Here is a 27,490-nt window from a genome sequence, read left to right on the forward strand (position 1 = left end):
TTGTAAAAAGTTACGAAAGTTATATAGGAAAATTTACTGTCTCGAGTTTGATATGATTATCCTTACTTGTTGAGACTTGAGAATACCTATATTAGCCTTCTCCAACAAGTGGAAAAACCTCATAAGGGGAGTACGTAGGTCCAATCAAAAATAAAATAAAATATCAATTACTTGAGTGAAATGTATACTGAGACCTTATGAGTCTCTTAAATCCTATGTGACAGTATACACCCACAAAAATTGAGTTAGGTCCCAAATTAACATCTCTTTATTAGAGATGCTAACAATATCTTCTTCATTTACATGTTAGGATGTGTTTTCCGGCTGAGTTGACACGTGAGAAACCAAACACAAGCTCACATGTCTTTGTAGACTTTCTTTTCACTTTCAAATTCTTAGCAACCTAGTTTTGTTAGTTTGCATTTAGCTTGTTGTTTATTGGTTGTGACGGACCGGGGTGTTCCAAAAATGATGCAATCGTCTTTCTTTTTTAATCAAGTAGTATGTAAGTGTTGTATTTGCCGCCCTCAAAATTTTGATAATGTCTTTACTCAATATTTCTAGTTTCGTCCTGTTTATTGGGTATTTAATTTTTTTTTCTAGTTATATTTACATTTTAGTTAAACGTTCTTGTCAATTTGTGTTTTCTCAAATCCTTTTTGTTTGTTGTCATTACAATGCATGTACTTTTTTCTGACAAATTAAATCCATTACCAAAAATATTTTCTTGTATCTGACAAAAATGTCATTTTCTGCAAAGAATCTATCAAATCAACTTGATCCACTATCATCTTAAGAGCTACAACTCTTAAAAGTGGTGACCACAAATAGCTTCATTCCATCAAGACAAAATCCACCACAAACAATTGCCTACCTTGGTATGGAAGTTGATGGAAACTTGATAGTTAGGTTACTGATATGACAGTTTAACGGTTTGACATAAGCGGAAAAGGAGAACATTTCAGGCTCCATATGAGAAGAAATGTCTCACCAAGAGAAGGAAGTGGTAAAAGAAATGAATACATAAAACTATTTCAATTTGCAGCTTGTGGTATATAAACCTCACATTCAAATTTCAAACCCATAAAAAGGAATTAAATCCCTAGTTAGATCTCTCTTGCGATCATAAATGATATTTTTTTCCACCTCAGGTATTATCCAAGAGAAGTAATCATATTCGAGTCGAGAACATAATGAAATAAAAAAAATGAATACAACTGGATTTTAGTACATTAAGTACAATTAACATCGATTAACTCGTTTTCAAAAAAGAAAAACAATGATTAACTCGAATAGATTTAGGGGTTCATGAGGGCGACTACTATATTTGAATATCATTATATTGAGGGAAAAAATCTCTTGGAGAGGCGGTTGCCCCATTTTATGTATTCTTGGATCCGTCCCAAGGATCATTGTGGAGCTAGCTCTCCCAACGAATTTTTTTCCATTCACAAGACTCAAACCCGAGAACTTAAGAAAAATCAAACATGTACCACATAAACAACCAACTGCCCTTTGGTACATGCATACTAACTCCAATCATCATCGATATTTACACAGATGGATCCTGCCCTCCTCTTATTGTGAGTAAAACCCCAATGATCCATGCTAATTATATGTAAACATGCATGCAAATTGAATTTAGCCCGCACCATTGTGGTATATATTATAGACTGCATAAGATGTTTGTCATGAGACAAATTCAGTTACTAGTTAGCAATGTCTTGCTTTTTTTTATTTTGGTTCATTGTGATGTCTTTCTAATGTAGCAAGATAAAACGAATACATATAAACATAGACCAGCTCACCAGCACACAGGTCCATGGAGTCATATGTGCAACCACAAACCATTAAGCAGGAAAAGATACAAAAAGAGAGGAAAATCTCCCTCAAATAAGCTGATTTCTGAAATACAATTACCAGCTGTAACCTAAATACAAACACTATTCTACATTTTCCCCTTCACCTCTATCTATCAAACACCTACACAATCAAATTATTGAGACTATTTTCAAAGCAAGGGAAAGCTTAAATAAAAATGTTGCACCACACCAGCATCAGGTGGAGAGAAGAGTAATCACATTATCTAATGTTTACAGCACAGCTAGGCTTCTAGAGGAATTCATTGCCAAAGGACACCAGCTTCCAATTAACTGATTTAATGCAGAAGATTCAATCCTCATGTTGAATGTGATCTGGCTTGAAAAAACTTCATGAATGGAGCCTTGATAAACTTCACTCCCGTGGCCTGGCCAGCCAGAGAGAACTCAGGGCTCGCAGCCGGGAGAAATAATCACTTATTGCGAGAAGGGCTCGAGCGGATTGTCTAGTTGTTAATATCCTAAGCATTTGTTGCAATGTTTGCTGCCGCAGATTATCAGCCTAGTAACATGAAAAAGTGAATCGACAAATATTGTAACTACTGCTTTCATTTCTGATGAATCAATCAATCACATTTGTACTAAGGTGCATTTTTGGGTAAACAACTTAATTAAGCACTTATTGAGTAAGCATTTATTCATAAGCTAATTTGAGAAGCTTATTGAAATAAGCTCAAAATATGTTATAGGTGCATATATAAGCACTTATTCATAAGCTCAACTTAGTAGCTTATGAAAATAAGCTTAAAACAGTTTAACGATAGGTCATAAGCTATTTATATTTTATATATGTTCTCCAAAACATTTACTATAAGATAAACTCGAATAAACTCTTCCAAACGTGGCCTATATCTAGAATAGTTTGCATCCGACTTTATACAAAATGAATAGATCTTTTTTTCCAAATGGAATAAAAAGTAAAAACTTCTTTTACTTAAAAATAACTGAGAAACAAAAAAACACTTGGTTCTATTTCTATGTCCATCTAAAATTCAGTTCTAAACTCCTGATTTCTCATCATTTCAAAAAGATTTAAGTTTGAGAAATTGGAAACAGATGCAGATACAATCAGCTAGTTTACCTGGCGAAGAAATCCAGCGAGGGTACCTAGCTTTCCCATCGCCATAGCCATTTGCCCCATGTAGTTGGCCACATTTCCTGAAGAGCCTGATGGGTTGGGTGAACCATTAGCCAAGGTCTCAGATAGTGATTGCTGCAATGCATCCATTCCTTGGGATAGAGCATCTTCGGCCTGTTGGGATGACTGTTGCAAGTTGTAGATGCCCATCAATTGTTGCTCAGTTAAAGGCTCCAATTGATTTACAAGAAGCTGAAATAGTGTCAACCCAGTTTTAGATGGCATCACATGACAAAAGGGAATGAACTTGATAATTCAAAACCTGAATAACTTGGTATCAAGATAAGGTTCCTCAAGAATATCTTGGATTTTTTTTTTCAACAACTTCAAGAACATAGGGGCTGAATTGCTGTATATTTAGAATCCCCTGGGCTTTTCCCTCACTTTATATATCATATATATTCATAGTGCGGAGGATGTGGTGGGTGTTCAATACTAGGGAAGTAATTTTCAAACCAAACTAGAAGGATGGGGAAAACAGTCCCCGTTAAAATTGTTTCCACATTTCGATTGAATGATTATGGAATTAAAACTTCTGAAGAACATTCAAAAGGTCTGAACCATTGTCTTAGTTAATTTCCATTGGACTTGTTGGAATCCCCCCCCCCCCATCCCATAAAATAGAGAAAAAAGCATATCGGCACAAAGATAGATTTATAATACCTCTTTATCTATCAAAGATCTAGGGCAAGATGAAAAATGAACAAGGAAAATGTCTTCTCATACAACCACCTAGCTATTTTCAACCATCGTCTTCAAACTCTCACAGTTCATAAAACAGCGCACAAAAAAAATGTTTATTGTTAGCATTACAATATATATTATTCCTCCTCTAGCACATCAAGTGATCCAATTTCATCATTCAGTACCATACAATAACAACACATGTCAGTTTTATTGTGAACTAAAAGCACGTTTACACAGAAGTATGTACACCGGAAATGAATCACATGCTTGAGAGATGCATGAAAAACAGCTTCATATGATTGACCATTCCCCAAACCTTTTAAAGATAATTAATTAGTTAAACATTAGCAAAAGGTAAAGCAGACTGTTCTTACAGAGATTGCTACGGAACTTCCATACACACACTGGATGAACAGAACACAAGCACAAAATGTTTTTGAGAAATCATAATAAATTGATTGCCACACTTGTACTTCAGCACATTGTTGACCAGGAAAAAATCATATCTAACCATAAAGCATAAATAAACAAAAAAATTCTCACCTTGAGAATTTCTGAAGAGCGAAAGCCTCCAATCCACATGAAACACCTCTCAGCTGGAGTCTTCCACATTCCAGACAGGATGTGAAAAACATCAGCTTTTGCAGCGATACCTTTCAGCCTGAAGAGATCGTCAAATTGTGTCATGAAATTGTCAACAATGGTACGAAGTTCAATGTCTCCAGCATGAGAATTGATAGCAGCCCTTAGCTCATTGGTATGCCTATTATGTTCTTCTAACCATCGCGCATATTCAACATCAAATGCTATAGCACCTGCATACCAAGATGATTAATCAATGGATTAATGATCTGAAACATAACAGAAACATACGGAAAATCCCAGCCAATGACCACCATGTGGTGCTATGTTGTAAGAGTTTAAAATCATATAACAGGCTTGCACTTATGCACATACACATGATGCTGTCCGAATCACATCAAGTAAAACCATATTCTATCATGTACAATAAGTGCTTAAGTAGAAAGGATTTCAATGCAATAAACATTTTCAAGCTTGAGGCATACGATTAGAGGTAAAAGAAGATTAATACCATTTCCACTCATTGAATGGGCCTGCTCTCCGGTGCTTGAAATAAATATTCCCTGGAAAAAGATTAATAACCAAATTGTCACAGAGGCTGTAGTAACATAACTAGATTAATGTAAGCTAACGAAAAAAAGGGTTTCAAAAGGATGAGAACAAAACTTTGAATGGATAAAATGAATAAATTAACACAACCAAACCTGCTGGCGAGCTCGCTGGAGCTCTTGCTCCAGTTGTGTAAGTTTCAACCTACTACTCTCTAACTGTTGCACATATGCCTGAATGAAAAGAAATAAGGGTTTAAAGAATAAGAAATCAAAGCATGCAAAATATTTAAAGTTGTCATTTGTCAACAATGTAAGTTTCAACCTACTACTCTCTAACTGTTGCACATATGCCTGAATGAAAAGAAATTAGGGTTTAAAGAATAAGAAATCAAAGCATGCAAAATATTTAAAGTTGTCATTTGTCAACAATGTAGCAATGCTACATTTAACAACTAACAAAGCTACAACAGAAGGAATAAGTTTACAAGTTCATTTACAATTAACAAAAGGCCCTACCTTTTTCCTCAGTCGGCTTTTTCTAGCAGCTTCACGATTTTGAGCCAGCCGTCTTAATGTCTGAATGGAACACAAAAATTTAACATATAGTACCAAAAGCTTATGTTATGTGAATATGATTACTTTATATAACCTTTTGATCTGTTTTATCTTTTGATCTATCACTGGATTCACCCCTTTCAACCTGCAAAATAACAATGAAGAACCATTTTTAAAGTATGAATAACATGCTCTTAAAAGTTTGATAACAATGAACAATTAGAAGGAAAAATTATCCCCAATATCACATCATAACTCCAGGGGGCATCACCAATAGGCATTTGATTTCAATCGATGAATAGATTGAATTACAGATGCTGAATAAACTGTATAATTAAAGTAAAATAATCACCATTTGATTTTTATCATCTGTATCATCTGTTGATGTAGGGCTCGCATCACCCGTGTTGGACTCGCCCCAGTTTTCGCGATGACCTCCAGATGTTGAAGCCAGATTTGGTTGCGAGTCTTTCTGTAATGGCATCATCTGAGACCCCGCAATTGCAGCAGAGAGGTTATTATCCGAGGTTGCAATTGACTGTATCTTACATGCAAGAGAAATCCAGGACTTCATCATATTGCAGTTAATTGATTATTGAAAGCACATAACCGCATAAAGAAGATATAATTTTACCTTGCTCAAAGCACCGAACTGAATATCAGCACCAAGAGCCTGGCTATTTGATTTCATTTGATTGAACACAGGATCTGAAACATAATATACAAATAAAAGGGTCATGGTGGTTAGATTAAGTGCCAACAAGAGGGGGGCGACTATTCTAATACTATGTATTTCTATCATTGTTCAGTTACTTTTTAATGAGTTTTCTGTGAGGTTAATGAAACAGTTTTTGGTTTAACATCTAGTTATTTTATTCCAACAATAATCCTATATCTTCTGATTGCTTTTGAAGGATCACACTTGAGGAAACACAAATTTCTTCTAGAACAGTGTAGGTAGAAATCTGATGAAGGCTCATGTTAATAACAGATTAGGAACAAGTGAAAACCATTGGAGAAGATATGATTCATTAGATTTTAAATATAAATTATACAACATCAGACACAGTAAGCCATGGTGAATTCACAAAGTAATGCTCAGAAAGACAAAGATCCACAAGAAAAATCAAGAAAACCAAGATTTCCTTGAGGTACAAACATTTTAGCATCATTCATAGCAATAAAAAATTTAGCCCCGAGAAGTAGAAATAGAATGGAAGGCCTACTTTAGCAGCAAGTTACAAACAAATGTAATTGGAAAGGATATGATTCACTTTTGAATAAAAAGCATTGGCAAGCACAACAACATAAGCAACGAGAATGCGAGACAAGATCTTAAATTCATAAAACAGCAGCCCACACTTCACAGTAACAAGAAGTACGACATAAAAAAGGTAGTCCAACTGTTAGAGATCAAACAGTGAGCAACATACTTCTGCTAAGATTCATGGTATCTTCAATACGAAATCCAAGAGATTGTTCGAGGGCTCCAAATTCAGAAATTCGAGAAGGATGAACATTAGTTGCTTCAATGCCCCTGAACACCAAAAGCATGAGAACATGTAAAAAAAGAGTTATTAAAAGCATATCCAAATTATCCACTGGAGGATCAGAGAGCTATGACGACACTGGTGAAATCCACCTATTCAAGCTAAAGAAAAGTCTAACTTGGCTACTCGAGATATAACAACAAATCCATGAGATGATTTGAACACAAAAAGTCACAGCAATCTTTTTAAGTCGCCAATTAAGAAAAGCTTTCAGAAGGTTGTGCACTCTCAACTTTTAAGAGTTAAAAGAAACGGTGACAGTCCGCAACAGAAGGATCAATGAATAAGCAACAACCAGTAAAATTAAAACATTATAAAGATGTTTTTTTCACACTACATGCTTTCCTCTGGAATCTTGCAACCGACAAGGCCTAACGTCAACAGCAAAGGCTCTTCAATAACATGAATACATGAATTGCTCCTACTAGTATTACAGGACTTGTACAAAAATAGTATAGCCTGTTTGGATAGACTTCTTTTTCCTCAGAATCAATTCTGTCCACCAGAAGCTACTCACAGAAGCTTCTCCCAAAATTGATTCCGGCTCTAGAATCAATTCTAGAAGGATTTCCAAACATGTACCTATACATATTGACTTGATCCCAGAAACCTATTATAAGACCAATCATGAGAAAAACCAAAAACATGGAACAGAAGGGGCACTGGAAAATTTACATGGAACTAGAAGTAGAAGGCAATGGAGGAGGAGCGTAGCTTGGCATCCTGTTCACAACCTTGTTACTGTCCTCAGTGTTATTAGCATTAACTGTTCTACTTCTACTACCCATTAATAACCATGCTCAGCACATCAACGATCATCTTATATTTCTCCAAAACATTAATCCAAAGATGCCCTGAACCAATTTCATAAAGCACACAACTTTAGTCAAACCCACCTCAAAATATCAAAAAACAAAAACTCAGCAAGCAAAATCTCATCAAGGAAACCACAATTCAACAAGCTACAAAAATTGAATTTTTCATACAGACTAACAGCAAGCTCAGGAAACATGAATCAAGATAAACAGCAAAAAACATGTTATCAAAACATTGGCGGCAAAACATCAGAAGTAGAAAAAAAAAACAGCATCACTTGAAACTCAAAAACCAAAACCTTAGCAGCACCAAAAAACCAAAACTGAATTTTGAAAAGGAAAATTGAAGGCCCACCTTGTGAAATCAAAGCTGAGCAACATGAACTTGAAAAGGAGGAGCTACCCAAGATTGCTATGGATAAAAATTGAAAAGGGTAGAGATAAAAAAAGTGATTTTGAACAAAACCAAGCTGAAAAAATGAAGTTTCTAGAGATTTAAGCAATACCCAGAAGAAGAAACCGATGGAAAATTAGACCAACAAACCCTAACAAGTGACAAGTTGATGATAAATATCGAGGCTTTTTGACTTTTTTGATCGAAAGGAATACCACTTTAATATTTGAGTGTAGGTGGAAAATTAATCTCACAGTTACCAACTGAGAAAATACATCTTTGAAGCGAAAAAACATCATGTTTTCAAGTTGATCATTTTAGTATAATATAAAATATATTTCAAAGTTTTCATTTAATCAACACTAATTTTTTTCTTCCATATCTATTTCACTCACTTTCTCTTAATTTTTTTCTTATTACATCATCTATCCACTTTCATTTCTCTTTAATCTAGTTATTTTATTTATTTATTTATCTCATGTAGATGTGTTTAGAGTGTGAATAAATAAATATTTTATAATTTATGAATGGTAGAAAGAGTAACGGAGAGAGAGAAAGAGGGGAGGAAGCGTGACTTTTAGACCATTCCAATTTCTTGCATACGTCCTTTTCGTCTGAAACTCATTTTTTCCATAAAACTTCCTTTTTAAATTCTTCAAATTTCTGTTAACTTTACCGCTTTTTGTTTTTTCGTTATTGTCTTCATATTTTTCTTAGTTTTACTTTACTTTTGGTTCTTAATTTGATCAAAGTCTCGTTTTAGTCCATTAATAATTTTTTATCAAATTTAGTTTCTTATAATCCAGGTTTGAATTATGGCTTCCACCTTCCCTGCACCTAAGAATAATTTACAAATTCATAAGAGCAAGAAAACAATATGTTCGACGTGGGTAACCGGACTAGAAGTTTTCATGTGTTTCCCTTAGAAACTCAATAAAGGAGTTGTTGGCTTCCGAATGGTCGATCCATAGTGCAACTGACTCCCCTTCAAAGCCATCCACTAGAGGGGGTAGCTTCAATCCGTTTATGGGTAGACCGAGGATATTGACCACGTTATGAAGAGTATGGATCATCATGAAAGCAGGGAAGATGAAGTCGTTGGCGAATGTCAATCAAAAGCCATCAAAGCCGAACAAAAACTCGGGGTAGCAGGGGATGGCTTCATGGGACAACATGACCATATTGTAGATACTCCACCATTTCCAGTTATCCCCACGGAACGACACTATTCAAGCCACCCATTCGTCATAATGCAACATTGAGGCAGGCCACCCATGGAATTGGCAGGGGCACCAATGGTAATTAAATATTGTATGACGATGGGTGGACGATGGTGATCGACTATTATGAACTCAGTGGCGATAAGATGGTACGCAGTACGATCTCGGTATGAGGGCCCAATGGGTATTGTCACCTTGCAGATTAAAGGGGACTAGCAGTCAGGCTTGAGAGAAGCTTGTCGATCCCCCGAAAACCACTAGTTTTCCTTGTTGCATCAACAACATCGCTTGTCGGGGGAGAAGCACAACTCTGAGAATAATCAGGGGAAAACATGATGATGAATGTTATTTTTCAGGTTATCTAAGGCAAATGCAAGAAGTAAACATGCTAAGGGGAAGGATAGTCGAACTTCTCGAAGACGGGAAATCAAATCCTTGAGTGGTTCAAATTGTTTTTTTTTCTCGTGAGTAGATCAGTACTTTTTGATACAACACGTAACAATTAAATCAAGAATACATGGGGAAACATGTTGGCACCTAGAAATCACAACGACTACTTTGGCAACCGAAGAAACATAGTAGGCATAACATTGAACTAGATGTAGGAAGAGTAGCCGAAGGAGGGAGGTTAGTCGTTTGCACAACATGATGAGACAATTAAGTGAAAGGGAGAATGCCTTTGGGCAAGATTCGTGGACAAGTACAAATACTTGGGCAATTATTAGTTTTTAATTAGTACCATGTAAGTGTTATGTGAGATGCAAATAAGTAACACAAGAAAGGGGGGTTTGAATTGTGTACTTTGAAATTTAAGTTTTAAAGCTTTGTTTTATGAAAAGAATACAAGTTCTTTTAAGAAAACGTTTAAGTATGACTTTTCATAAACTGTTCAGTGCAACGGAAGTAAAACAGTAAGTAAGACAAAACGATCAGCACACAAGGATTTATACTGGTTCACCCTAAATGATTGGGCTACGTCCAGTACTTGGCCACCACCAAGATTTTCACTAGCAAGTATCAAGGACTTCTCAAATACAAGTATTCGACATGACTTCTCCAAGTATTATCACAGACTTCTCCAAATATTCTACATGACTCCTCCTACAAGTATTGTTCAGGACTTCTTCAAAATCTCACAAAGATTTAAATCACTCTACAGGGTTTCTCTTCTTTCAAGAGTGGAGGTAGAGAATTTATGGCACTGGAACTTTATGTGTTTGGGTTCATATTTGACTTTAGGTCACTTATGAGTTCTAACGTAAGAGTAAAGAGAATAAAGAGGTTTGACTCTTTTCAGGTACGAGGTTTTCTCTTTCACTTGCAGAAGTAATGGCTTGTGTTTGACACTTAAGAATTTCTGCTTGAGCTTTGAATGCTTTTGAGAAGTTTGAAATGAATGCTTGAATGCTTGTATTCTCAGGATTAATTCTCTCTGTCTTCAGATCTTCAAGAGTATCTTAAATACATGCTTGTTAGTGTTGTAGCCGTTGAGAGATGAGATCCAACCGTTGCATTAGTCGTTGTGAAGTAAGATCAGACCGTTGATTCGAATGGCTTTGGTTGGTAGCTTCGTTTAATGCGGATTCAGAAGCAAATCTATCCTTTAGCTATAAAGACGATATTTGTCAGCTAGTAGGTGGTGATAAACTTTGGGCTACTTTTCAGACATGAGACAATTTGGCAATTTGATGTTGACGACTTGTACTTTTCCTCATGTGTCAGCGTGCCTTTAGCTGAAGGAAATTGTCTTCACTTAATCTAGTTTGAAAATCAGTCAAATGGTTGCCTTTTGATATGAATGTTAGACATCTGGTTGTAATCAAACTATAACTTTTGGCGCTCAAAATATTGTCTTCAAAAAATCTGACTAATAACGTGGCAATGAACGGTCAGACATTTGAGGCTTGAATAAGAGTTAGTTCTCTTCTGCAGAACTGTTTTGCAACTGCTAAAATCTTCTTCTATCTGCGACATTTTCCTTTTTGAAATGATAGAACGTTGAAGCGTATAGTCTTTACTCGAGTTTCTCCTGAAATTCAAGTGTAGTGGCGAGTTCAATTTTCAGCGAAACTTCTTACTATAAAATTTTTATAATCAAAATAAGATTTTAAAAACGCTATGATGCGTTTGTACTTAACATTATGAGGGGCAGTTATTCTTAGCTAGGTTAGCTTGATTTGCCCATTTTCTGTTTTCATGTTCAACGAAAAAATAGAAAATACATGACTAAAAACATGTTTAGATTGATATTTAGAAAATGAAAATGTTTTCTTAGAAAATAATTTTTAAAATATGACCAAAACAGAAAACAAAAAAATTACTTTCATTTTTACTATAAAAAAATGAGTTGTCGCTACTGTCACTACTAATAATGCCGCCACCGTTGGCACCAACTTGTGAGATGAAAAGGAGTGATGATGGAGTTTGGTGGTAGCAGCAGCAGAGACAATGGTAATGGTGATAATGGTATCAACGACAATGAAAGTGGTGGTGCGGCAATGGCGACAGTGGGGGCAGGTGGGAGGTGGTGAATGTGATGGTAGTGGCGGCGACAGAGATGGTGGTAGCAACGATGGTCATGGCAGTGGTGGCTACGACAATTATGGCAACGGTGGCGGCGGCAAACGTCGATCATGGCATAAAAATGAAAACATAAAGTTAAAACAAATATATTTTCAAATTTTTAGAATTTAAAATATAAACTATTTTCAGATAATGAAAATAAAAAATAAAAACAGAAAATATTTTTTTAAACCAAACATATTTATTTTTTTTCTGCGTACACATCACTATAATTTTGTATTTATCAATAAAATTTGTTGGTTTATATAAAATATAACACAACGTCAATATTAGATTTAAAATACTATTTAATTTATATGTTTTAATTTGTACACCAATAATACTTTTTTGGGTTCAAATTGCAAGCTCGGTTCATCTGGCTTATTCGGCGTATTGCTCACTATATATCCTCAGGGTCACAGCAGCTAAGAGCAATGATTTGCTTTAGTAAAAAGTAGTGCTCAGGGTTTCATTATCATTATGCTTTAGAATACATGAGTCTTGAGCATGATTTAGTTGTAGATTAAATGTTCAATTCAATCATATCATATAAGTATTCAATTCAATGAAAACCAGAGTTCCATTTATGTTTTAATTTGTTTTGTTCTATGCTTGAATTACCCTTTTTTTAATTAATCATGAAATTATTATTTTTAAGGTAATTAATCAGGAAATTCTAAAGCTACTTATGATTTTTTTAGAAATTAATTTTAACGTTATATAATCAATTAAATAAAAAAATTCAGTACTATATATATTTTCTCTTCTTAATTCATTGCAAAATGCAAATGGATGAGACCTAATAATGATTCTGCAGCCTCGTGTGAAGGTCCCAATAAATAATAAATAATAATGATAATAATAATATGGTATGGTCCCTCACGTGCAATAATGAATAATATACCCTTCCATGCACGTTAAATCACAACATGGCCAGTGAGCAACGCACTCATTGCAACATCTATGGGATTGAGGCAGTGGCATTTTCATAATTTCCACAAACAAGAGGGGCCTTTTGGTCAAGTCATTGGAAACCGTGAAGCAGAAATGAATCTGGAGCCGTCTTCTTTGAACTACAGCGCCGCCTGCTTGCTTCGAAGGAAGCTAACCGAGAAGTTTCGTTTTTTTGTCGGAATGACGATAATACCCCTATGACAACAAGTTCAAGGAGATTACTTGGACTCAAAGAAAATTGTCAAATTGGAATTAAGTAACTCATCTCCCACCTGCTACTGTTGCTAGTGATTGAAATTATTGATTGTTTCATTACCCTGTTACGAATAAGTCAAAAAGGGTATATATCCCTTTTGTTTTCGGTACAACCTTTATATTGTAGGACAACACGATGTTTAGGGAACAATAATCATTAGCCATTTGGGTAGGTAAGAAGATAAGCACTCATTAGTAAATCTCTAAAATCAATCGTGAAATCGATTTAAGTTAAAGAGAAGACCCTCCCCATTGAGCATGGATCATGTTTATCTAACGGTAGACATACTAGATATTCATAAAGGAGATGATACAAGTTTAAACTCTAAAAAAATCATCTATTGAAATGGATTATCATAGTTTTCCACGCGGGGGTTTACACTAGTCTAAAGATCTTAAAAAACATTTTCAGCTTAAAATATTTTGAATAAATATTTTGAATAGTCAGATGCAGTGTGACAAGTTCTTCCTCTGCTAGGAGAGCCACCTCTAAGTATTGTGTTTTCCTCGGTGATAAATTAATCTCCTAAAAGAGTAAGAAACAAAATATAATGGCGATCAAGTGCAGAAGGAGAATATCGAGCCTTGTTATAATCACTTGTGAACTTATATGCTAAAAAGTGTTTCAAGACCTGAGATTTGAGGTTGTTTCACATATGACACTTATTTGTGACAATCGGATAACCTTACACATTGCCTCAAAATTCATTGTTCCATGAGAAGACAAACACATTAACCTTGATTATCATACTATTAAAGACAAGATTTTATCTAGAGATAATAACACTAGATTCGTATATTCATGATCAGTTGGGTGATGTTTTTGCTATATTTTTGAAACGTTTGTTGCGCATGACATATGTGCAGTAGCTTGAACAGATGTTAGATATCTTCTAAATAAGTTAAGATATTTTCTACTAATCGTAATTGGATAGTTTTTTTTTTTTTGAACAGAGTAATTGGATAGTTTAATCAATGTAAATTAGGAGGAAACAATAATACTTTGAATTTGTTGTACCTATTTTATAGGGTTAAAGGTCATATTAGTCTCTATGTTTGTAAAAGCGTTTGATTTTGGTTCCTCAGTCAAAAAAACGCCAGTAACTGTATTATAAACCGCCCGTAATTGTAAAAAAAACCGTCACTAAACGTCATTTTTTGGCTAAGGGATTAAAATCAAACCCTTTTACAAACACAGGGACTAATATGACCTTTAACCTATTTTATATAATACTTTGAAACACACTGATTTAGTCCAATACCTCTCAATCTCAATTCAGTTAGCAAGCTTGATAGAAGATGATTAAGTTGAATGACACATTGGAGGGGTTTACTTGATCCAGAGTGCTTATTCATTTGTCATCCCCATGAAAGTCGTGTAGATATATAGCAGCATATTTGGGAACCTGAAATTAATAGCTAGTTTTAATTTGAATTTCAGGAAGGAAAGATCTTCGTCAAGCATTTTTAACATTCCCCTCCACTGAATTGGATCATCATGCTCTGGCATGTTCCTCAAATGTGATTGGATTTATGAGCCATATTTGGATTTTCAGAAACATATGGTACATCATGGAACAAAGCTATTAATCTGCTGTCCTAATCATCTTAGATCACAACAAGCAATAAGCATGAAACTTTGGCGCTGAGAAAAAATGTATGGGATATAGAAAGGGAAAAATTACAAGATTCATCAATTGGGTATTTTAATTTTACCTCCTCATTTTGTTCTAAGGCTGCAAGAGATTTCCATAGCCACAATAATTAAGTCCTCTCATATGATACCCTTATATATATGAAGTGTATCATGTCAGTCAGACAGAGGAAGAATTACTCTTGCCTAATTCAATCTTACATGATAATCTACTTATAAGTTTGCCACTCACTTGCAAAACATCAAAATGTCATCAAATTTTGTCTTTGATGGAAAGATCAAAGATGGATGACCTGCAAAATCATTGATTCACAACATGTAAATAATCTTAGCCCTTTCATTCAAGAGTGAGAAGCATTGGAAAATCAATAACTTGAAAGCATTAGTCACAAACAAAATTTTCACAAGGAGATATACTAAGAGAAGGTTAAATTAAATTTCCCAATGCAAATGGAGACTATCTGCTCTTATACGATTTACTATATAATACTTGAACCAGGCAAAACAGAGAAAACGAGGTACAAAATGGTTTTATAGAGAACTACAGACATTAGATTAGGATACAAACAAGTTTTGCATAGTATTTTGTGACACTTATGTTCTACTTTTTTCCCCCATTTTGCTTCGAGGCAGAAACTTATTGCATCATTTTACCTAAATTTTTTGAGTCAGTTCTAAAAGGTTTGAAGAACTTCAGAATCAGATATATATCAACAATGAGCTAGGACAAATTCCTCTAACGTTTTGCTAAGCCATGAAGGCATAGCGACATCATTTTACACAACAAAAGTCAGAGCAACCAGAATAATAACATAAAGTCCCACATCGGTAGCGCCACACTATATTCGAAAGTTTATATACCACACGCTGACAGTTCTGGTCACGACCTTACTTGAACAGGATCTGTTCTATAGGCTCGTACAACTGTATCCTTGAGTTCTAAGGAGACAGGAACCAAAGTCTGGTTGATGAACACTGACCGTGTGATCAGAGCGTGATTAATAGTCGTCCGATTGACCTTCGGGTTCATCAGATCGACGGTGGAGGATCGTTCTCAGCTGGTATCACCGGCTGGGGTGGTCACACGGTTGTCTGACAGACTCCTACTTTTTTTTTTAATTTTTTATCGACATTTTTACAAAGGAAAATAGAGACTAGGCAGAAATTAAGAAAAATTTGTGTGCTGGGTTAACTTCCATAGCAGTAAGCAATGAGTTTTGAGTTCCTAAATTCTTAGTTTTATTAAATAAATAAATGAAAAACAAGATTAAATAAAAGAGCAAAGGGAAGAACAAAATAGAAGTAGAAAATGCTTGATTTGATTACCTTTACTCCCACTCAAAGTAACGATTTTGCTTCAAGAGTAGGTCATCACGTTCAGCTGTTGTTTGCTTCATGGTGAAAATGTGGTCTCACAGTCACTCTACTTGAGGATAAATTGAGTTTCCCTTTTCCACAAACTTAAGAAGTAGTCAATGTTACAAAAAAATACAAGAAAAAGAAAGAAAGCACAGTAAGATGGTAGAGGCAACATGCAAGAAAAATTTGCAAAGATGGAGAAAGAAACGGTTCAACAGACCAGGTGGAGGCTTGGAGCTTCAGTAAAGAGTTAAAGATAAAAGCTTGGTACATAGATATTTGAGGTTGGAAAATCGCCACGTTGAAGGGGTGAAAAATTTATTTACAGAAAAAAAAGACCTTCACCAAAAGTAAAAGGCCTTCAGGGGGGTACAATTCTCTACAGTCTTAGACCATCTGTAACCAATGAATGGGCTTTTATTTCTCTCAGAAGATTTTGGAAGCCCAACTTACAAGGGGTTTGTCAGAAGAAGAAAAACTTACAAAATGTTATTAGAGAATATATTTTTCTTAGATGTGGAAAAAGAACAACAGAAAAAAAGTCCCAGCTACCTTTGGCTGATTTCTTTAGTTTTTCCCTTGTTTAGTCACAGCTAGCAGACCCGTTTGATTTGTCTTGTTATTATTGTTTTCTTTTGGGCTTCTGTAGAATTAGCTGTTTGTATTAGGCTTCTCAGCCTTGGGCTTGGCCCTTTATCATTGAATCACCACTCTTTGACCAAAAAAAAAAAGACAAGTTGCACAATATTACTGAGAATACTCTAATCCTTATTTTCTAATTCATTTTCTATTACTTCAATCTCTAATATTATTCATATTTTTTATTTTATCCTTTATTTTTAATTCAATTTATCATCTTTATCTCTAAATTTATATTAAGAGCTAAAAGATGAATCTATTTATAAAGCTGCACAAATGTTTAAGGACTGAAGGGCAATACATTACTAAGATATCAATCAAGATAGCCTGATCTAAACATAAGCTTTTTTTTCATAAGCTATCCTGAATAGCTTATAAAAATAAGTTCAAGGCCATAAACGCTTATGCTATCAGATAAGCTCAAATAATCTCTTCCGAATCCTACTATAGGATTTTGAAGAACTGTACTTACCGAACGTAACTATCAATTACAAGAACTCGACCTATAGGATGAAGGCAATTAGCATGCATTACAATGTCTGAGTCATACAGAAAGGTGGAAGTGTATGAAGCAGGGAAACCATAACCTCCAAAATTAAATAGCCGTCTATGATCCCAAATTAAAGATTTTGAGAAAGTGGAGTCTAATGCTATTATTGGGCTTGTGCTTGATATTTTGATCACCAATACTTTTTTGTATATTGAAAGATAAATTACACCTATCAATGATTGATCTCTAAACTTTCTCCTTCCCAACCAATATATTATGCCGTTCATGTCACTTGAGTTATTTTTCGGTGACACTGATCATCAATCATCACTATCGAGACTCCAAAATTAGGAGAGAGTTTATTTTTATCTGAACTTTCAGCATTGTCTAGCGATAACCACGATCTAATCAAGGTTACTTATGTTTTGGGGAAATCCATGTTAATTAAACGATATAATATTAATATTTATTTGTGGTGTAAAAGATTAAGTAACAAGTAGGGATGACAACGGGTCGGGTCGGGCTCGAGTTTTGCCTATCCCAAACCCAAACCTAAACCCAAACTCTCATATAAACCCAAACCCAAACTCGTTGTAACTCTCAAATTCACGTCCTAACCTAACTTGATGTATAGATTTTTTTGCAAAACAAAAGGCAACTTGTATTATTTTGTTGTGGAAAAAACCTTTTATATCTTTTTTGCCAAAAAATATGACACCTTAATGTTAAAATATGATCAAATTGTTAAAAAATTAAGTTGTTAACATGATATGTAAGAGTAGTTTTGCTATTTCATATATAATGTTAGGGTTCGGTGCGGGTTTCACCAATGTCAAACCCAAACCCAATTATATCGGGTTTTACCTGTAAAATCGGGTTCGGACGGGCCCCACGAATTCGGGTTCCGTTGCCATCCCTAGTAACAAGACCGTTGAGTTCACTTCATGTCCCTTTTGCTAATTCACAATAAGTCTAGCCGCGGGTGATCGAGTCCTTCACGTTTGTTACTTGCGTTAGCAGCCTAGATAAATTCTCAAAACCTAGCAATATACATTAATTTCTTATCATCCATTTGGACAGTCTGGTTCCGCATCCCAAGTCTGGAACGTACCACCTTCGTTTGTGTCTACGTCTCTGTTTTTGGATGCTAGCTAGTTTTCTTTTCTGTTAATTTTCCTCTTGTAACCAAAAAAAAATATTAGTTGATACATATTGTCCATTGAAATTCAATTACTAATATTGGGTCAATAAACTTGCTGGCTCATATAATTAGCTTGTTCGAATTGGGGAGAAAGTTGATTAGACATTCTATTCTATTGTAGGAACTCCAAAATAAAATAGATTTCCGAAAATGTAAGATCAATCAGTAAGATTCTAGAAAATTAACTTCCTGGTCATAGATTATGGTTAAGGATTTCAACCTTTATTCATTTCATACTCCAATTTTGTTCAACTTTATTTTACTTAAAAAAATAGAGTATTACGCCTGATGAAATTAGACCTAATAAAATTTACTGTATAATCGTACTGTTTAAAAAAACTTTATCAAATAATTAACTTTAAAAACTATTTGATAACTTATCAAATAGTTATTTTTAAATAGCGACGTTATGGACAATGAAGGGTGGTGTTGGGGATGGTAAAGGTGGCGACATCGGTGGTGAAGACAAAAGAGTCAACAATAGTGGAAGGTGGTGACAACAACAATGAAGGGTGGTTAATGTGGCAGCAATGATTTCGACGACGATGACGAAGGAGGAGGGTTGTGGTGGATGAAGGGTGGTTAATGTGGCAGCAATGATTGCAGTGACGATGACGAAGAAGAAGGGTTGTGGTGGAAAGTGTTGTTGTGTTGTATGGTGGTGGTGGCAACAATGGTAGTGATGTGCAACATTTGTTCTAGTGGCGGCAACATCGACGGAGGGTGTGGTGGTATTGGTGATGACTGTGGTGATCGTAGTGGTGGTTGCAAAGACAATGAAAATATATGACAACAACAACATTGGTGGTAGTCGTGGAGGGTAGTGTTGGCAGCGACGATAAGCCAGGGGCAATAACATGAAGGTTGAGACAGTAGTGGCATTGTGGCAGTGCTGGAGGGTGGTGGTGTTGGTGGTGATGGATAAAGTATTTTCATGTAGCTTGTACGTCGCTATCAAATAGCTGACAAGATATAAAAGTATAAGAGAGGATTGAAAAATAACATGATTAATTACATTTTTTAATATTTTTTTAAAGTTTGGACAATTAATGAGAATCAAAGATAGGAAATAAAATATTCATTCAAAAAAAAAGATAGGAAAAAATATAATCAAATGATTGGTAGAGATAAAAAAAGAAAAGGAAAAAGAAAATAGATAAAAATGAAATGAAATAGAAGTGATGTGTGAATGGTAGAAAATTGAAATAAAATTGAATGAAAATAAAGAAAGTTGATTGGAAATTAATAAATAGATAGGTGATTGATTACTGATAAGAGCAGCCGATAGCAGGCTGGACTGACAGCTTCATAGGCAACTTGTGGACGATGACGTCATCTAACGTCCTTTCATGAGCGTCATCACATCTAATTTCCCCTTTCAGCGTCTGCCACGTGGCGTCATCATTATTGATCAACTTGCTCACATAATTTCACCCCACCCGCGCGTGTATAACACCTATAAAAGTACTCCTCCTTTATGTCATGTACTGTATGCACATATCTTATAGACAACAATTAATTATATTTAATATCATCATAAAATAAAAATAAATTATACTTCATCTAATCAATCAATTCGTTGTTGACTGAGGAAATTTATAATTGAGGGAGGGTCATCAAAAAAGTGAAGTGAGTTACCCAAATTAGATTATTTTTTTCTAAACTTCAGATGAGCTAGCTCGAGTGGCATATGAGTTGGTTGGACAAATTTGATTTGATTTTTTTTGAACTTGATTTGATTTGATTAGTCTATAAGAATGTGAATTGAGTTAGGTTACCACACTTTTAACATTTGAGTTAAAAATTTCAATTCAACCCATATTTTAGCGGGTCATGCCGCTTCATGTTGACTCACTTATAAATGTAGTAAAATAAAATAAAAATTATGCATTCAACATGTTAAAATTAGAATAATCACAACATTATATTTGTTCTTTATCTTTGAAGTTATGAGCTCAACAAAAAAACTTCACCGATGACAATACCATACAAATATTTATCATGTCTTATTAAAAATAATAACTCTAACCTTAATGAAAATGATTGTGTATAAATGTCAATAACCTTCACAAAATCATTAGTAACTGTCCATTTTTCTTTCGTACGCAATCACAAAAGCTTCTTAACCTTACAATGTATGCTCTACAATCATATGCAGGAGTTTATTTGAGTGATCAATAATAATCAACCGGTAACTATAAACGATATTGTCATGCAATTATGAATATTTTAGACAAAACATAATCTACAACTAAGAGTAAAAATATGAGTTGTTGAGCCGATCGTCCAACCCGCCAAAATGCAAGTTATACTAACCTACTTTTAAAATTCAAGTTCAAAATCCAAACCCAATCCACCACCAAAGATGGTGTAAAACCGACTTGTCTAAAAGACGAAGCTCATTTATCTCTCTTGTATACATTTTTAGGTGTTTGTTGTGGTACCTTATTTTGGGTTAAGGTATGGAACCCAAAATGATTGACATAGTAATAAAGTGAGTCAGCAATTGTATTTTCCTAACAATGTACCTTAAGATTAATGACATCGACTCAATCAGTGTTAGACGTCTCCCTTGATCGAAACATGTCTCTCAGACTCACTCTTGAGATCGAGATTCACGACAACTGCTTTAAAGTCGAGATGAACGCCTGTATTTTTCCAACAATGTACCTTAAGATTAATAACACCGACTCAATCAGTGTTAGACGTCTCCCTTGATCGAAACATGTCTCTCAGACTTAATGTTATGATCGAGATTCACTGCAACTAATTTAAAGTCGAGATGAACGCCATCAAAGATCGTTAGAGGGCAGTTGAGTTACCTAGTAAACAAGAGCATTATTGCATCAAAATCATACTTTTTAAGAATTATAGTTTCAATTACTACTTGTCATTATTATATTGAATTATCTAATGTGAGTATCTTACCTATAAAAGAAAATACAAATACAACAGAGTTCACATTTTTTTAAAGGTATACCCGGCCGGTTATTTTAGGAAACTGAGTTTGCATTTGTGGGACTAGCCCAATGTGGCAACAGTAGATGCAGTATGTATATGAGAAAATGACGTACAATAATAATACTAAATAGTAATGATTTTAAAACAATAAATAAATAAAAGAAAAAGGTGCACACGCGCGTACAGTGTCCATGAGCTTCCCTTCTTCCGTTCCGTTCCTTCGCAATAACTTCCCCATATGCCCCATCCGAACGCCCTCACAGTCACTCATCACTTTCCTTCCATCGTTTTCTCCCCTTTTGTCTTTTCATAGGACACTCTCCCCCTTTCCCCTAATTATCAAACACTACCCCCCTTCTTTATTCCATGTGTACAGTTGTTAAAAAAAAATCAATTTGGAAAACTTCCTGATCTGACGACGAGTCTCACAATAACAATGCAAGAGATTCATGCGCTTTCTAAGAAAACTTCTCAAGAGATTAACCGTACAATTTTAAATTTTTTTCATGACGAACACACTTAACTTTAGAGTTTTATGGACTGAGCTACTTAAAACAAGATGCACATTAAGTAATTAATATCTGACAAATTTTATTAGTTTTTCTCATATGTATAGTCTCATATTCATACGGTATTGGAATATCCCTATTTATGGTACCGTGGGATCGATTCAGCCATGTGTTCACTCATGTAGAAATCTTGTTGTAAGACCCGAGTTTTTAAGCTTAGAATAAGTGGAAGAGATTTCCATTTACGATTAGGCTTGATGTATCGTGAAAGGAAACCTGAACAAGAGTTTACCAAATGAAATAAATTTATGAAGGAGAAAGTTCAGGAAAAGTCAAAGGATCGTATCGAAGTCGATAAAAGTTATAGCACGATCGTTATACGCTTAAACCTAGGTCAGAAACCCTAATATATAGCTAATTTTCATTTATAGGCACGATGGAAGTTAATTCCAAAAATCTTCAGAGAAATGTTAGAACTTCTCTTTTTCCATATATCACAATCGTTTCGAGGCGAAACTCTAGGATCTACGAACGTCCGATTCCAATCATCGGAAGTTTGCCGAAACCGAAACCCTGGTATTTCAAAACCCTAGAAATTCTTGACAATGAAGACTTTTTCTATTCAGAGCTTCAAATGAATATTCCACTCGCGTACACCCATTTCTCTTGATGATTTCAATCTTTCTTCAGAAGGAAGTTTTCCATTCCGACATTCGATGCAAAAAGCAACTTATCGGGTAAAATAGTTTTATACCGACTATGCATTAGTTGCCAAAAATACAAAGAGACCTCATTTTAGTTTTGGAATTCTTTCGCCAAAACATATCTATTAATTCACGGAGAATGACGCCGGAAAAATCAGATTCGCGAAACTTTCATTTTCCCGCGAATTTCCAACCTTTATATATAGCAAAGAAAGGAAGAAAAACTCAAATTTTCCTCCATTTTCTCTCCTCAAACCCGCGGCCAAGAACAAGGAAGAAGGAAGAAGAATTTTGTTAATCGCTTGCTTGATCGTTGATCCGTTAGTTGCTACTTCAAGGCTTCGAGGTATAGTCGCTAATCCTTACCTCTGATCGCTTTTTCCATAGCTTTTCTGTAGAGTTTTCTGAGCTGATAGTTTATGGGTTTTTGCAAAACTATCCTGAATCTTTCATTTCTGATTCTAAACCTCTTCTATATGTGCCCAAGATCACTTCTGCCGGATTAGATTTTCCGTTATGTCGCCGGAATTCCGCCGGAATCAATTTTAGCCTTAAATACCCATTTTTGGAGTTTTTGAGGTAAAGCTTCAACCTTTAGGCTAAAAACTATCGCCTTAGCTTAGTGTTAGTAGGATTAGTTGTCATAAACGTCGTTAGTAACGTCCCTGCAAAATTTGGTTTTTGGGATTTCAGTTTTGAAATTTCTAAGTTAAAAATCATGACCAAAATACCCCTGCGACAGTTTTCGATCCGATAATTTTTCCGAGTTCAGAATACCCTTAGTTACGGCTAATGAAAGCATAGGAACCAAGTTTGATCGAAGAAAAATCGAGCCCCACAATTGTGAAAAGTGGCCGAGCCCTATAGGGGAGGAGGGGGAAAATTCCTTTTCCGAAAACTTGTCCTTTCGCGCTAGATTATCGTACCTCGGAGTATGAACTACTTCGTGTAACCTTAGTGAGCATTGATAGCTTAGTTTCCGATAGATTTTGATAGAATTCTGTGGTTTTACTTTAAAGGTTCTTTTGAAGAATTTCCTGAAGATCAAGGAGCTCATTGTGAAGGAACGTTTGAGGAGAACGCTGGAATAACTAGAGGTAAGGGCAACTTACCTTACTAGCTAATGCTTTAGGTGTCGACGAATTCGACTTGATTTATTGTTTATGCACTTGTTTGTGATTGACTGGGAAAAGTTTTCTGAGGCTTCGGCTGACAATGTAGATGATTCATCTACTGAATGTTTTTGGAGATTGACTTACATGCTATGTGCTATGTGGGTAATCTAGGATGTGTGGTGCATGCCTTATATGCTAAGTGCTATGTGGTTATTGCTTATTATGTTGATATATGACATGTTGATTGATGGTGCTGAGTTATTTATGCTTTAGCAATGAAATCTGAGTTTCTGAATAGTGAGAATAGCGGGCAGGTCATGCCGATTTTATTTTGAGAGTTTTGAGAAAGTTTGATAGGACGAATGAGATTCGGGCCTTGTTATGGTGTTTTATGGATCGAGACATTCTCTGGTGTCATTTGGGGATTAGGAGATCCCGAGAACTGATAGGATTTGCGATAAGACTAAAAGGATACTATTTTGTAAAGAAAACTCATAAGACATTAAACAACCTCTACATCTTCAAATAATGATAATAAACTCGAAAGGAAGCTTGGGATGCAAATCTTAGTTTTTGGAAAACGAGAAGTGTCGTCGGATCCAAGTGTTGAGGAAGTTGAGAAGTTTTGAGTATGTTGATACTCTTGTGCTGTTGGAGCAGCGGGGTTTGTTGGGCTATCCGAGGGATAAGCCGGGAAATTGATAGTTTCCGAGTATGTTGATACTCTTGCTCGTTGAGTAGTTTTGACCATCGGATGGAGATGAGTCGGATGATTTGGAGATCATCATGAGATAATGTTTATGCCTTCGGGTACAGTTTATGCCTTCGGGTACAGTTTATGCCTTCGGGTACAGTTTATACCTTCGGGTAATTCGGACATCGACGGGGGATATGATCGACCGTGAGGTTAGGATCGACCTGTTGATTGTCGGGCATAGCGGAGGGAAAAGTCGACCCGCAGGGTTAGGACTGATCCGGCTATGTCAAGGTTGTAAGTGACACTCGGGGGTTATGGTCGACACAATGCCAGTGTTAGGACCGACTCAAACGTGCCCAGCCTACTCTTTCCGGAATCGTCGAGATTGACGTTGCATTGACATATCATGCACTCTAATTATATTCGTTGGGGATTTGGATGAGTAGATGTTGATAAATATCGTATGTGCTTTGATGATTGAATTGTACTAGAGATTTGATAACATGCTATGTTTAAACCTTAGGGTAGACAATGCAGAACTTATATGTATATAGACAACATATATATATATACCCCTTATACTTTATCTGGTGTCTTGTATTCTCTATCCTATATTCCGTAAGTTGACCCTTGCACGTGCTACCTGTGTTTGGGGGGCTATGTATGCCCTTTTTGTCAGATGTCGTTGGTGGATTCTTCCGTGATTCCTCGTCGTTCGGGGAAGACCCGGAGCGAAATGACTACTATTGAGCCTTCGACGTGGACCCGGACTTCATGCATGACCAGATGGGAGTCGATGATGGAAGTATGGGGGATGGGTGATTAGAGTCTATTAAGGTTGGGTGTTAGTGTCCTAGCTCTAACTTATTCTTATTTTTTAGGGCTTGTGTTGCTGACACTTGACCTAACATTTTGGGATTGTACATTTTGCCTACGGGCGTTACACTTTTCTACTTTCCGTCATTGGAGGTTACTCGTGACGAGGTCGCTATTTACAGCGGGGGATGCTATATATATTGTATATTAGTTCTGTTGCCTTTCGCATTTGGGTTTTATTTAATTCAGTCTTGTCTTAGTTATTATCAAAAAAAAAAAAATATTTACGTTTTTCCGCATTAAATTTACTTTTAGTTACTAAAGTGACGCCACCGAAATCGGGGTGTTACACTTGTCAGGAATCACTATTTGTGCATGCCTTCTCATTGCACCGGCCGACCATCACTCCCTGCCCTCGTCAACCCCAGACGATACATGCACAATTTTACTTAACATTGTCACGCTAGGATAGTGAAAGATTTCAAAGTACTTCTCATTGTAGTGTGGTGAATGTAGGCTAAATGCACGATAACGTTTGGAGGGTCGAGATGTACATACAAAAGACATTAAATGAATATTCTACTTTTATTCCGCTGATTGTTGGACGAGATAAATCCCGTTCCGGTGGCTGTGGGCTTTATGCCATGTGGGCCCACCAAAACATTTATTTCTAAATAACAGCCCAAGATCCGTACGTTGTTGTTATCCTTTATATTTGGATTATGAGGTCTATGAACACACGGATACTACCACAACCATGAGCAGCAACTCAGTGATGATGATGAGCAGCGTGCAACAAAGGACACCCACAAAAAGAACCAAACCCAAAGAGAAGCACACCAAACCCATCAAGGTAGTGTACATATCAAACCCCATGAAGATCAAGACCAGTGCTTCAGAGTTCATGGCCCTGGTGCAAGAACTCACCGGCCAGGACGCTGAATCGCCACCTGACCCTTCAAGATTCAACTACGACGACCCTAATCAGATGGTGGAGAAGATCATTGACCATGATGAAAATGATCTTGTTGACCTCGTGGTGCCAGCTCCACCGTTGGATCCTACTTATCAAGGGCACAACTCTAACTCGTTTGAGAGTTTTGAGCCGTTTGATGATGTTGATGATGGTGTTTTCACTCCTCAGATGCTGGAGAATATTTCAGCTCTGCTTCCCCCAACTGTTTTCTACGACCCTCATGAGTGGTGATGCTGATGCTGATTCTGATTCTGATGCTCATGATGCGCTTGCAGTGTACTGTAACTATAATTAGTTATTCTCAATCTGTAAGGTCGAGTTTCTTAGGCTTATAACTGTTTTCAATTGTTCATTGCGGATTATTAATATGTCAGATCCATATATGTATTGCTTGTTAATTTGTAAGTATTAATTAATTTTATCATTACTTTATGCAAGAGTACTGAACCTGATGTTGGAATTGGTAATTAATTAACAGTAACTTTTTTTTGACGGAATTAATTAACAGTAACTTGAAATGTTAACCTTGTTCAATTTGAATATGTTCTTTATTTTATTTGGTCCAGAATTTGTTCTTATACAAGGCAATGGATAGAAAGGTTTGGAAGTTAGGTTTTGTAATAGGATCAATTTAAGTTGCCTTAGGAATTATTGGAAGCTAGCTAGCTTGATTTGATTCTTTCTTCAAAGAGTTGCAGCTAGCTCAGTTTTGTTCTCTAGTGTAAAGATAATTAAGAAAAACAAAGCTAGGTGCAAGAATTATTGATATGTTTTCTTTAGAATGGACTTGATACTATTTTTTTTTATAATTTGCATCCAAATTACACCCTCACACCGTACAAAGATAGAAATAGAATAGAGAGAAACTGGAAATATAATAGATGTGCCTAAAACTCTTATCTCCTCTGTTCACTCCTGACCTAGGTCCCTTGGGTGGTGGCCGCTGCGCGCGGCGTGACGACAACCCTTTTTGCCTCTTGCCCTTTTTTTTACCTCCTCTTCTCCTTCTCCTCTGTCCTTTCCAAGATCCGATGTCCAGGTCTTCCGCGATGCTTGGCATCTGAGCTTGGCTGTTTAGTTTTCAATAAGGTGACGGCATCTGCCCTTACTGTTCTATCTTCCTGTTACAGTGGTCGAGCTATGGATTGGTCGTCGTGCTCGTCTTCTTTGACGGGTTGCTGCGGTGTCGTCGTGTCGCCCACTCTAGTGCTATCAGCGGACCATAC

General features: G+C 35.9%; 2 protein-coding genes and 1 non-coding gene across 6 annotated transcripts; 2 read left to right on the forward strand and 1 right to left on the reverse strand.

Moving 5' to 3' along the window:
* Positions 1–1,766: 1,766 nt before the first annotated feature.
* Positions 1,767–8,414, reverse strand: LOC130730084 (transcription factor TGA2.3-like). Of its 4 annotated transcripts, XM_057581971.1 has the most exons (13): positions 8,265–8,357; positions 8,114–8,170; positions 7,619–7,797; positions 6,827–6,930; positions 6,028–6,101; positions 5,746–5,937; positions 5,488–5,538; positions 5,355–5,414; positions 4,992–5,069; positions 4,799–4,850; positions 4,249–4,520; positions 2,962–3,210; positions 1,767–2,382 (listed from the first exon to the last, which is right to left on the reverse strand). In XM_057581971.1, the coding sequence occupies exons 3-13, from the start codon at positions 7,729–7,731 to the stop codon at positions 2,236–2,238; spliced, it is 1,392 nt and encodes a 463-aa protein (XP_057437954.1). In that variant the 5' UTR covers positions 7,732–7,797; positions 8,114–8,170; positions 8,265–8,357; the 3' UTR covers positions 1,767–2,235. The 4 variants fall into 4 exon arrangements, with proteins under 4 accessions (XP_057437954.1, XP_057437957.1, XP_057437955.1 ...); XM_057581974.1 differs by lacking the exon at positions 8,114–8,170 and having other exon boundaries at positions 5,746–5,931; positions 8,265–8,414; XM_057581972.1 differs by lacking the exon at positions 8,114–8,170 and having other exon boundaries at positions 8,265–8,414.
* Positions 8,415–15,679: 7,265 nt separating this feature from the next.
* LOC130734958 (small nucleolar RNA U3) lies at positions 15,680–15,899 on the forward strand. Its single transcript, XR_009018290.1, has one exon. It is a non-coding gene; the product is annotated as a small nucleolar RNA U3 (small nucleolar RNA).
* A 10,097-nt stretch (positions 15,900–25,996) lies between these two features.
* Positions 25,997–26,701, forward strand: LOC130730085 (sigma factor binding protein 2, chloroplastic). Its single transcript, XM_057581975.1, has one exon. It carries the CDS (start codon positions 26,046–26,048, stop codon positions 26,493–26,495), a length of 450 nt encoding a protein of 149 aa, XP_057437958.1. The 5' UTR covers positions 25,997–26,045; the 3' UTR covers positions 26,496–26,701.
* The last annotated feature ends 789 nt before the right edge of the window (positions 26,702–27,490 follow it).

The sequence above is a fragment of the Lotus japonicus genome, chromosome 1 (genome assembly GCF_012489685.1).
Source record: "Lotus japonicus ecotype B-129 chromosome 1, LjGifu_v1.2".
In the NCBI taxonomy this organism is placed as follows: domain Eukaryota; kingdom Viridiplantae; phylum Streptophyta; class Magnoliopsida; order Fabales; family Fabaceae; genus Lotus; species Lotus japonicus.

Coding starts and splice junctions, on each gene's coding strand:
- LOC130730085 (XM_057581975.1), top strand. CDS start 26,046: ATGAGCAGCAACTCAGTGATGATGATGAGCAGCGTGCAACAAAGGACA.
- LOC130730084 (XM_057581972.1), bottom strand. CDS start 7,731: ATGGGTAGTAGAAGTAGAACAGTTAATGCTAATAACACTGAGGACAGT. Junction 6,931..7,618: donor CCTTCTACTTCTAGTTCCAT/GTAAATTTTCCA, acceptor TTTGGTGTTCAG/GGGCATTGAAGCAACTAATG. Junction 3,211..4,248: donor GCTCTTCAGAAATTCTCAAG/GTGAGAATTTTT, acceptor ACACTATTTCAG/CTTCTTGTAAATCAATTGGA.